The 12492-nt window shown below is 42.2% G+C and overlaps 1 protein-coding gene across 5 annotated transcripts; it reads left to right on the forward strand.

Moving 5' to 3' along the window:
* Positions 1 to 455: 455 nt before the first annotated feature.
* On the forward strand, positions 456 to 10415 carry SLC35G1 (solute carrier family 35 member G1). 5 transcript variants are annotated; one of them, XM_060126564.1, is made up of 4 exons: positions 570 to 703; positions 3152 to 3835; positions 5181 to 5361; positions 7333 to 10415. In XM_060126564.1, the coding sequence occupies exons 2-4, from the start codon at positions 3661 to 3663 to the stop codon at positions 8069 to 8071; spliced, it is 1095 nt and encodes a 364-aa protein (XP_059982547.1). In that variant the 5' UTR covers positions 570 to 703; positions 3152 to 3660; the 3' UTR covers positions 8072 to 10415. The 5 variants fall into 5 exon arrangements, with proteins under 5 accessions (XP_059982546.1, XP_059982550.1, XP_059982551.1 ...); XM_060126566.1 differs by having other exon boundaries at positions 589 to 652; XM_060126563.1 differs by lacking the exon at positions 3152 to 3835 and having other exon boundaries at positions 456 to 703; positions 7333 to 10414.
* Positions 10416 to 12492: the final 2077 nt, after the last annotated feature.

Here is a 12492-nt window from a genome sequence, read left to right on the forward strand (position 1 = left end):
GTGGCAACGACAGAAAACAGAGGTAAAACCCACGATCCTTCAAAGACAGGCACAGTGCTTGGCAAGGTCTTCAGGTGTCCTAGAGGTGCTGAATGCGGCGCCACACGGAGAAATAAATGCACACTCCCCTAACCTCCCGACTGGCCGCCCTAAGAGAAGATTACACGACCCGCGGGGGTCCCTGCCTCCTTTCGCAATGACAGAAAGAGGTCTAGTGTGCCTTGGGAAGGATGATTCCAAGACGCTCGCCAGTCTAGCCAGCCTGCAGCAGAGGGGTGGACGCCTTGGGGCCAGGCCCGGGCACCGCAGCTGACCTGGGAGGCGACCGGCCCTCCCCTCGGGGACCTGAAGGTGAGAGGGTAGCAGAGGACGAGCGCGGTTCCCCGTGGAGGGGGTGGGGAGGCGAAAGGGCCGCACGCGCATGCGCCGCACCGCCACCTCCGCGGGCCGGAAGAGCGGAGCAGTGGAGCCGCGGCTGCCGGCGCCAGACGCCGCGGTGGCCGCGGGGAGATCGCCGGCTGGGCGATGCGGCCCGTGGACGACACTGGGGCCGCCAAGCGGCTGGAGTCCGGGCTGCCGCTGGTGGACATCCCGCCCCCGGGCTCCAGGCAAGAGTCGGCGGCCACCGAGGTAGCGGAGACGCCCGGCCCCGGTGGGTGCTGGCAGTGTCCTTCCTTGCCGTGCGGCTCGCGCGCGGAGCAGGGTGAGTGCGGCGCACGGACCCTGGTGCGGGTCTCGCCCGTGGGGGACCGGGCGGGCGCCAGCGGTGGGGGTCCCCGCAGCCGCCGGCCGGGGGCCCCGTGTGGACCGCGCCCCCCCCTTCCCACCCTGCTCGGAGCTCGAGAACACCCTCGTGCTGTCACCTGGGGGCGGGGGGGGGTGCGGGCTGTAAAGCAGAAGCCCCCCGCGCCCCCGTCGGCGGGAAGAGCGGAGAAAGTTTCTGATTGTTTTGGAACCCATTTGGGATTCTGAAACTGTTCTTATAATTAAACTGATTAAAGTGTTGCGGACAGGATCATGGAGTCAGATTGCCATTCGGTGCGCCCTGCCCGAGATTGGGAGTCAGGGAGAAAGGCCATCCCGCAGCTGGCCGAGGTTGGGAGGAAGCTAAGCAAGAAAACTGATCTCAATGTAAACGGTGTTGCTTGAAGAGGAAGTTGAAAAGCATCGAGTCTAGAAAAACGTTTGTCTCAGAGTTTTAGAATCTTGGGAAGGCAGAGTTGAGTGGGACTACTACTGGTTCTTTAACCTTTTTGAGTTACAAGGAATTTGTAGCAACTGATGCAAAATGAGACAGAGGCACAATCTTACAAACACGGGTAAGAGGTTCACGGACCCGCCTCCAAAGCCAGGGACCCCGTGTGAGAAAGCCTTTATCTTGTTCAATGTCTTCCTTTCACAAATGATGAAATTGAGGCCTGGGAAGGTGAGGGCTTTGGGATGGTTTTTTTGTTTTGTTTTGTTTTTTCGAAGATCTAGCATGTGTGGATGAGACACTTCACAGGTCTGGGCAGCACCAGGGATAGGATCCCAGTTTGCTAGCGACCCAGCCCAGAGCCCTTTCTCCTAGCCCCAAGCACATTCCTCCTTAAACTCCACCACCCACCTGGAGCAGCTTCCTCAAAGAAAAGAGAAATAGGCAGATGTCCTTTCAAGACAAAATTACACAGTCTGCACCACCTCATCCTCTGGATCACCTCCCGTAAGTGTGACCTGGGATTTCTATGTCTCTTAGCCGATCCCGCTTTCTGTCTGCACTTCTTGAGAGTCAGAAAATTCACACATTTTGTGGAGAGACAAACCCCAGGGAGATGGTTCTTGCTGCATTTTTGTCCTTAATGCTAAGAGAAATGATCAGGTTTCTGATCATTTATGTAAGGGTTACCTTCAGCTGAGCTGACCAGATGTGCAGCTTTGAAGAAGTCAGTTTCTCATCTTAGCATCCTATGGCTGAATGTTGTTACGATGGACTGCTGAGTTAGTCCTTGCAAACTTTTAAATGATTCCCGTTTGTGAACCAAAGAGGCATACTTCAGGCAGAAGGTGGCAAAACCTACGTAAGCAGCTGCACCTAAGAATCTTGAGGGGTCTTTTAATTTCAAAGAAAGTTGCTAATAATAAGACTTAGATAAAGTGACCAGATAATATTCCAAAAACGGGATTGCCATAGAAACACTTTAACACCCCCCCCCACCACCGTACTGTGGTCATTGAACTTTGTGACAGTATCATTTTAGCTTCTTAACCCAATTGGTTATCTCAAGAAAGTTCATTTTCAAGTTCAGGTTGAAACTGTTACCCATTTTTCTTACATTCTTGGATAACCTTCCCAGACAGCACACAGCTATCCTAAGACATCTGTTTATTTTCTTGAGGGACAGTGTGGGTCTTAGACTGAAGCAAGGAGAAGAAGTTGTCTTAAGTCTGTGCCTCACATCCCCCTGGAAGGAGTGAGTTCCTTAGGGTAGCAGTGGCCCTGAAACCAGTAGAGCTTTTTACAGTGACCGAGGTCCTATTTCAGTGGGTCTAGGGTAGGGCTGGCATTGAAGTTTTAAAAGTTCCTCAGTTGATTCTAATTCCCAACCTGGGTAGTGAATCACCAGTTTAAAGCAGAGGATAGAGAAAGTGAGCAACTTTTCAGTTTTCTTCTGACTCAGGAAATCGCACTGTGGCCACTTACTTAACTTGAATTATTTAGAGTTGCCAAATTATTAGATATGTTTTCAGTGGAATATGGTCATGGAAGCATATTACATAGGCAGATGCCTCTTTGGATTATGCTACTCTCTTGTCCATCTCCTTTGACAGAGAGAATTGAAATTACTATTCTGTAAGAGACTGAGGTCTGCCTGAGGAGAACCAGTCCTCAGTCTTATAACAAATAATCAAGTTAAACTAGACCTTGTAACTTAAAGTTTTAAAAGAGTTAAAATATCATGTTAAGTTAAAATATTCCTGGAGAAAATTTTAAAAGTTTAGGTTGGAGAAGATCCTTGAAATATAGACCAGGGAGATGTTTTCTGTCCTCGATCTTCCTATTCTGTTCTTTCTGAGGGTGTAGTTTCTATGTAAGGATTGGGTTTCTTTTAAGAAAAACTATTTTGGGGCTTCCCTGGTGGCACAGTGGTTAAGAATACACCTGCCCATGCAGGGGACACAGGTTCGAGCCCTGGTCCGGGAAGATCCCACCTGCTGCAGAGCAACCTAGCCCGTGCACCACAACTACTGAGCCTGTGCTCTAGAGCCCGCGAGCCACAACTACTGAAGCCCATGTGCCTAGACCCTGTGCTCCGCAACAAGAGAAGCCACCGCAATGAGAAGCCTGCACACCGCAACACAGAGTAGCCCCTGCTCACCGCAACTAGAGAAAGCCTGCGCACAGCAATGAAGACTCAACACAGCCAAAAATAAAAAATAAATAAATTTATAGAAAGAAAACTATTTTATTTGGACCTGAATTCTGAAATTTCAGAAACTGACCTCTAAGGCTGACCAGAGCCAATACATGTATTTTGTGGTGCTTAACTTGGAAGTCTTCTAAAGCTTCCTTCTCATGGGCTGAGTGGGTATGTGCAGTTTGGTTCCTACAGTATCTGAGCACATAGATATAGAACACAACGTGGAGGATTCGGGTACTTATAATGGATAACCTATTATGTGATGACTGCTAGCTCCAAGTCATTCTCTTCAGCAGTACACCTAGAACAGGAAAAGGTGGAGACCACTGACCAGAATGGCATCTTTTACTACAAGGGCTGTAGTGTACCCCCGGGAAGATTGTGCATCATCAGAGTTTGGTCCCACTTTGCAAACTGTTTGTCACTTGTGGGCAAAGGTATCTAATTAACATGAGGATGTTGAAATGTATTACCTGGTGTTTGTGTTTATCAGAAAAGGGCATTAAAACAAACAAACTTTGTGCAATACTGTTTTATGGCTGAGTAACCCATTGTAAATTCCTAGATTGGAATGATAATCCTTGTTTTACTACAAATTGCATGTGCCTACACATCCTTCACCTCTGCTATGCTCTTAACTAACAAGGGCCAGTACTGTGTTTCCTTCCTATTCTGTCCTTGTTTTTGTGTTCGTTTCAAAAAAGAAAAAAAAATATTCCTCAGTGTGTGGCCTATCTTTTTTTTTTTTTTTTTTTTGTGGCCTATCTTTTAAGTTCTCTGCTTACCCTGTTGCATTTTGCTGTCCTCTGAATGATGGGGGTGAGATTGAAAGCAGGTTCTACTCCTGTCTTAGGCAGCTGTTTAAGACAGAGGCAGTGGCTGCTCCTACAGACTGTCATTAATGGATTGAATACTTGATGCCCTGGAGAAAGCAGAAGTTTCCTGGTTCAAATCAAACCAAGAATTAGATGGCAGTCCTGTTTTTTGTTTTTTTTTTAATTTTTAAGCACTTTTAAGTACTAAGTCAGAGGGATAGGTAACCTAGCCCCTGGCCTCAAAGAGTTTATGTCCTAAATGGAAGATAAGTCGTAAACCGTGAAAACTTTAAGATCTCCTTAACTGTTCAAAATAACTAAACAGAGAGCCTTCTCAGATTATGCTTTTGCCTGTGGTGTTAGACCATACATCTTGCCACGAAATTTTCTTATATTATTTCCTTCAGCAATTATTTATTCAGGTTCTTCCATGGGCCAGGCCTGAACAGGGCAGCTGAGATCTTAGCCCTGGAGGAGCTTACAGGCTTGTGGGGGAAGTCAGCTAATCAAGAAGTAGCCATATCACACAGTTAGGACCTGTTTTCCAGAAAAGAACACTTTCTACATAAAGCCGAGTTCACCAATGAGATGATATAAAATATCACTTGGAAGCATTTTTCTCTAGCCATCTTGATAAGCATTTCTTAAAGATTTCTTTCACCATCTTGGCAAGCTTTTTACTTCCTTTTGACTTTAGGAGTGAGGGATGAGTCTTCAGTGAGACAAAGAGATCCATTTTATAGGGTGAACTGCATTCTAAAAAGGTAGGTTTAAATTGTTGCCCTTTGTCTATGGTTCTTTATTCTTCGTGGGGAAAATGGTTCAGATCCAGAGAACGGATATGCTTAGGAGGTAATTTTTGTAGGCTGTTAGCTATTAATATTGTTCCATTTTTCTCAATTTCTAAGTAAAAGTGATTAAACATACCCTTGGAAGCAAGGACTAACCAGAATTTAATCTTTTTCAGAAGCTGAGAAGAAAGCACCCTGTCCTGGACTTGGCTTGTTTTACACATTATTGTCTGCGTTCCTCTTCTCAGTGGGCTCTTTATTTGTTAAAAAAGTGCAAGACATCCACGCTGTAGAAATTAGTGCATTCCGATGTGTGTTCCAAATGCTAATCATTATCCCTTGCTTAATATACAGAAAGTAAGTATTTCTTACCTGCAAAGTAGAAGGTATTAATAAATGTTTGTAAATCTTTTGACCTGCTTAAATTATCTACTCTACAGACTCTGCTTTATCCCTCTCATAGCTTTACCAGTCCCTACACCCTTTGGCTCAGATTAATGAGAAGTCACAAGGATCCACCCACAGAAGATGCTCTCATTAGCACCAACCACATGCCCAAACAAAGGAGGGGAAAGAGATTCAGTTATTTACCACCCCCTATATTGAGAACAAAGCTTTCCTTGTACAATTCCCCCCATCTTGTACCACCCTCCCTCTTTCCTTTGGCGTAACTAGTATTTGGAAGAAAAAAGTAAACAGGAGGAAACAGTAGTGTCTCCTAGTGTCAGAGGTTTCTTTAAGTAGAACAGGCTGCTCTCCTACCAGGGCAGACAGAAGGTTACAGTAATAATATTTAGGTCTTCCCACTAGGGTGCCATGGGAAAGGGGAAAGTGGATCTTGAGAAAGGCCTCTTTAGCTCTTTTCTTGTTCAGTGTCCTCATCTGTAAACTGGAGGGAATGATATCCTTTGTCCTCTACCCTGTACGAAAACTGTAGTCCCCATCCTTACTCTTCTCTCCCCGCCCAGCCTCCCTTCCCCTTCTACATGGACCCCATACACACACCCTCCCCAGGTGAAAATTATACCTCCCCCACACTGTTGTAACCTCTACAGACCCGCGTGTACTTAGACGCCTGGGAGGAGCGCCTGTTGGGTTCCTGGTGGCTGTCTGGCTCTTTTTCTTTTTGGGTAAAGATGCTTAAACTCCAGATTAAAAGCTTCAGTCACTTGCAACCAAAGTCTCTTTGTATCTATAACTCAGTGCAGATTTACTTAGAATAGTTTCACTCCTTATCCCAAGTCTTTGGTGAAAAAGGTGAAAATCCTCTAAGATCAGAAATATTGTCAGAAATTCCCGTGTAGGTGTGGACAAGTCACAGTATTTTAGGAAACGATGGTAGGTAAGACTTCAGAAATGTCTAAAGGTGGCAACAGACCACTGATGCTAACACAATCATCCTCTCCATTTTGGAGTAAAGGTATTGGCAGGAAGGCACTTAGAAGAATTTTCTTAAGTTGTTGGCATTAATCTGTTTTGACCCATTTTATGTTTCACTATCATGAAGAACTCTCAAAGTATGGACCAAAGGTGACCACACTTTCATTTCTAACTCCAGAGACCAAGGGCTCCCTATATCAAGCCTAGACGCTGCTCTAAAAAGGCCAGCTTTGGCACAGACCAGTGAGCCGCACCTAGCCAGGAACTTACAAGTACTCTGCTTCGTAAATATTTCAGTGTAAAGCATTTGAGCAGCAGTTGTTACATTTATCTGAATGCTACAGTTTCTTTTCCAGCGTATTTTAACTCTTTTCCTAAGGAGAACAATGAAAAGTTGTCTCATATTCAATGGCTGAAATAAATTTTAGCATTGCTTTCAGCTGTAACAGAAAAACTCACTAAGATTGAGAATGCACACTCGCATTCCCAAGTTTTCTTATACAGGGCAGCTAAATAATGAAATTGTATTTATTATAAAAATAACACTTTTCATTATAGAAAATTTGGGGAAAATAAATAGAAAGGAAAATTACCTATGAGTCCACCTATTAAGGTATAACCATGATGAACATTTCAGTATATTTTCCTTTTTGTCTTTTTTGCAGGCATGTACCTATACCCAGGGAAAATAATATCTATATTTGCTGACTTATACTATTTATGTATTTCTCTTGTGCTATTTTTGATTCTACTGTGAACACTTTAATGTCATTAGCTATATTTAGGAAACACTTTCTAAAAGGTGTATAATAGTTGTAGACATAATTAATTTACTATTGCCTTGTTTTCTGATAGTTAGGACTTTTAAGATAATGCTTAATTTAAAAATGTAATTTGAAAACAAATACCGAGTTCATTTAATATGCATTCCTTCCTTTGAATTTACAGAACTGGGTTTATAGGCCCCAAAGGTCAACGAATCTTCCTCCTTCTCAGAGGAGTCCTTGGTTCTAGTGCCATGATCCTTTTATACTACGCCTACCAGTCAACATCCCTCGCTGACGCTACGGTTATCTCATTTAGCTGTCCAGTGTTTACATCTATAATTGCTTGCATATTTCTCAAGGAAAAGTATAGCCCTTGGGACGCTGTCTTCACTGCATTCACAATCACCGGAGTGATCCTTATCGTGAGGCCGCCATTTTTGTTTGGTTCCGAAGTCGTGGAGACGGATAAAGACTATTCAGTTCACCTGAAGGGTGCTTTCGCAGCACTTGTACACGCTGTGTTTGCTGCCGTTACTTTAGTTATCCTAAGGAAAATAGGGACATCTGTGGACTACATGTTGAGCATTTGGTATTATGTAGTAGCTGGCCTTACCGAGTGCATCGTTGCCCTTTCTATATTAGGAGAGTGGAGTCTGCCGCACTGTGGGTTGGACAGGCTATTTCTCATACTAATTGGGCTGTTTGGTTTGGGAGGTCAGATGTTTCTCGCAAAAGCCATTCAAATAGAAAAAGCAGGACTAGTAGCATTAATGAAGACTATGGATGTGGTCTTCGCTTTTATCTTTCAGATTATTTTCTTTCATGATGTGCCGTCGTGGTGGACAGTGGGTGGCTCCTTATGCGTAGTAGCCAGTAGCATTGGAGCGGCCGTTCGTAAATGGTACCAGAGCTCCAAATAAAGCATCATTGCTGAAATGTGTATTTCTTTAAAGTACACCATCACCCAGTTGAGACATACCACCCGCATACACACCTGGAAAATCTGCATTTACTTCACTGACTATATACATTTCATAGTTAAGCTACCATTTTTGAATATGGTATGTCTTTAATTAGTTGAGGATAGCCAGTCAGTTGGGTGTAGCAATTATTATTTTTTGTGTGTGTCAGTTATTTTTTGGTTTTGGTTTTGGCTTTGGTTGTTGGGGTGGCATTTGGTAAGAGAACACATCATTAGTTGAAGAAAAACTGCACAATTTTTTATGACTCTTAAGTATAAATATATGTAATTTTTAAAAGTGTATTTTTGGTACTGATGGGATATAGGTGGGAAGAAATTTTAGATTCTCTTTTAGCAGTGTAGAGGCTAAGAAACTTATTGATAATAATGCTGCTGTATAATTAGTGTTGTGTTGAGAATTCATTTGAAATGTAATCCCATTTAGGAGGCCAAAGCTGGAGTAGGTGCCTACTTAATGGTATTAATAAAACAAATGAATTAGCCTTATTTTCAAGGCTTTTATAAATTATTGTCATTCTTTTAACCCATATTTGTGCCTTTTCACTCTAATGCTGAAATTTTCATACATAAACTTAAAAAAAAATCTTTAAATCACCGAATTTGGCTAATAGTGTTCTGTTTTAGTGGCATTATCATCTGTAGCTACATTCTGTAAGTCTAATTGTCCTCTGTTTTTTTTGAAACTGCACTAAATTTTTCTTAACTTTCTAAGTTAAGGTGTTTAAAAATCATAAGAAAGAAATCTTGGCATGGCCAGTGTGCACATTTCCATCCTGAAATGTTTTCCCTATACTAGAAATGTGATTTTCTATAAATTCTCCTTGAATTTATGGTGTGATGCCAAATAAAATTTTCTCAGGGCTTTATTAGGTTGAACCATAAGAAATTGATGAGATTTTACCTTTTTAACTTACAAAAACCATAGTTCCTTATGGTTCACCCTATTAAGATACCTCTCTTACCTTCTAAACCAAATACTTAGGAGACTTTGGAGTATATTTTTTTTAAATTACTTTTTAAAATACAGTAATCCTAGTAAACTTATTTTTGTAGTCTTTTTCCCTTATGGAGTTATATATAATAATGCTTCATGTTATATAGTAAATGTAAAGACCTGTGAATCCATGGTCGATTGATTTTTGTAGTTTCTTCAATAGGAAAACAAAATCACTGTTAAATTCTAGTATATCAGTATGATATTAAGTGTCAGTGCTGCACCATGATACTAACATCATGAATTCAAACACATTTTATGTCTGGAACTTCATCAGGCCAGTATTCTGCAGTTAAAGAGAGAATGTAATATTTAGGAAACCTTGGGAGGTTAATCAGGAAGTAGAGAGTACACGCAAATGGCTCTTTGTCACAGTGAACCCTTTACTGGTGAGGCTATAATGGTCTCCAGCTCTTACTGTGTCAGAGCTCTTATCTTAAGCCTACAGATTTGAAAGATTATAGGCTCTTTCCCACTGTTTCATCACAATTCTTCCGAAGTAAGAAAGAACTTGGGCTTCTGAGGTTTATGCCTTGGTGAGAAAAGGATCTTTTCCAGTAGTTCCAAGAGGAAATTTTTGGCTTGCTGATCTTCCCAAGTGCTTCCCACCAGATAAATCCTAAATGGTCTATTTAGGAAAGTCACACTATCTTTATAACTTTAGCCTAATCTGCAATATTAGAGTTTAGAGTTGCAAAAGCATCATTTTGCAAGTATGTTAGATAATTATAGAATTAGAGTGTCTTAGGGCTCAAGGGTTAGAGTCCTCTTGTAGGAGACATGCTCCATGTTTAGGGATGCTAGGGAGGGGACCTGCCCAAGATCCCTCCTTTAGTTCCATGATTAAGTACGGAAAGTAAACCACTGCTTGAGCTACATAAGGTAAATGAACTCTCAGGGAACCCTCTCCTGGTTCTTTACCTTGCACAATTAAAGAACCTATGGGACCTTGAAAGTTAAATGCCTTTGGGCCTGTACACTAGAGACATGTTTTATTTCAACAGTGTGGTTTAAGTGCTTGAATGTCACAATATATGACCAAAGTTGGAGAAAATGTTTCTTCTCCCAACTTTTACAGGGTGTGACTCTTAAATACTTTTATTATGTCCAGGGTATATACAAGGATATGTATTGTAACAATTATGGGTGCGTATATTTTGCAAAGACTGTAGTTCCTATATCTTGAGAAGGGAACTATTTTCATAAACTGGTTTTATTTTATAATTGCTAATAAAATTAATATGAAAGAAAACTATATTTTGGTTTTTATGATTATAGCATATGTGCTAGCTAATATACCTTATTTCTTTTTTCATCCATGTGCTTCAAAATGTACTTCTTAAGGAGATTGACCTCTGGCCATTCAGTTATGATGTAATAAGTTTCAAATTATTTGTCTGTCTCTCTGATACTGTTACATCAAATCTAACGTCTCAGAAATAAAGGTCCTAATCTTCTGTTCCAGTGAGGCCTTTATTTTTCTAGATCCTCAGAGCTTGGAGCAGCTTTTGTGCCTATAGCTAATCTGTTACTAAGTCATGGAGTGTCTGTCTTCTTATTGTCTTGTGAATTCTTCTTTCCTCACCTTTCCACTGCTGCCGTCTTAGTCTTAGTCCGAGACTTATCACCTCACACCTGAATCACCACAACAGTATCCTGGTTATCTGCTTCTAGACTCTTTGTTCCACTCAGATCCTTGTTCCACTGCCAGACTAATCTTCCTAAGGCCCTGCTTTCATTGTTACTCTGGTTCTCATGTAGCCATAGCCATGCCTTCTTATGTACCACATCACATCCAAATTATTCATCTAACCCTATTCCTACTTTTCCAACTTGATTTCTTGTGTCCCAATACAAATTTGATACTCGGGTCAGTCTCCCCACCAACTCCCACATTTGCCAAGAGATCCGTTCCTTTGTGTTTCGCCTGCTTTCTTTGCCCTCTCTTCTTTGCCCTCTCTTCTTTGCCCTCTCAAGCCTCTTAGTCTCCAGCGGCTCAGCTGAGCTTCTGTTTCTTCCACTGTCTCCAGCTTCTCCCACCCATACTAGTCCACCTTGGAAGAATGGATAAAACACTGGATTAGCTGTCTGAAGATCTGGGTGTGGTGTAATCACTTTCCAGCCAGGCCCTTCCACTTAGTGTCCTTGAGCCTGTTTTCCTCATTTGCTTCAATTATTAAATAGAAAAATATTACTTGCCCCAACCCATGTTACAAATAAGTGTCATAGAAGGACTTGTAGACCCCAAAGGAGGACAAAAACACTTAAGTATTGAACTGTGGTTACTATGGTAGAGTTGAGCATTCACTTCCTCTTCAAAATGATGCCTAGCGCAGGGTCCTTCCCCCTGAGCAGCCTCACCAGGAGTGGTATGAACAGTTTTCCGGATTACAAACCTCATTTGGCTCCCTCCTGCTGGCACAGAATTCTACTGTTTGACAGCTCTAATTTTCTGGCTGATCTGCCCATGTAGGGCTGCCAATGGTCACCAGTCTTTTTATCTTACCCATAGGTGTCACCGTCTTTCCAGTTCTGGCTTTAGCTCTGTGAGTATCACACTTGGCTCTGACTAGGGGGGTGAGACTGATTCTCTGTGTGTTTCACATGCACCATTCTTCAAACTCAGCATGGCTCTTCTAGCCTCTTATCCTTTCACCCAATAAGCATAATAAGTCTACTGAGGGTAATCCAGTAGGAAGAGCCAGATCTCTTTGATAACATGCTGGCCTCTGATCTAGGTGTAGGGAGCCATGGTCAGTACTGGGCATGATGATTTGGTAATTACAGTGTAGGCTGGGCATGTGAAGCCTGGGCATTACCCCAAACACACTACTATATGACCCCTTTGGTCCCTTACATCAAATCTAATACAGCTACCATATTCACTTAGAGTTCTGCAAGAGGGACCCTCTGTGATCCACAAAGACCCATTCAAGATTTAGCCTATTTGAACACCAGATTTGGAAAACCAGTTCACAAAGAACCCATGAATCTTGACACTGCCCATCACTTCCTGGAAATGGTGGGTGAGGATTTATAGCAGGAGGGTAAGGAGCAGACATATCTGGTATCAAGGTAGGGCAGAAAATGTTCTACCATAGAAGTCCAGTCCACAAGAAAAGGTTCCACTGGGTTCCACAAGGTGCTATGCCAGCTATCACCTCCTAAGCCAGATTTACAACACTATGAAACAATGCTTATTTTTATCACTAATTAAAAAAAATAGTTACTTTTCATAAGAAAAGTTATTATTTATGTTATAATGGAATCATTTTAAATAAATGGAAACTTTTTAGTTTTGCTTTTAAATATTGTAAAATATATATATCCCACATGAACCAGAAGCTCTTTGGAGTCCAGTCCTC

The sequence above is a fragment of the Lagenorhynchus albirostris genome, chromosome 16, assembly GCF_949774975.1.
Source record: "Lagenorhynchus albirostris chromosome 16, mLagAlb1.1, whole genome shotgun sequence".
Lineage (NCBI taxonomy): Eukaryota > Metazoa > Chordata > Mammalia > Artiodactyla > Delphinidae > Lagenorhynchus > Lagenorhynchus albirostris.

Coding starts and splice junctions, on each gene's coding strand:
- SLC35G1 (XM_060126563.1), top strand. CDS start 526: ATGCGGCCCGTGGACGACACTGGGGCCGCCAAGCGGCTGGAGTCCGGG. Junction 704..5,180: donor CGGCTCGCGCGCGGAGCAGG/GTGAGTGCGGCG, acceptor AATCTTTTTCAG/AAGCTGAGAAGAAAGCACCC. Junction 5,362..7,332: donor CCTTGCTTAATATACAGAAA/GTAAGTATTTCT, acceptor TTGAATTTACAG/AACTGGGTTTATAGGCCCCA.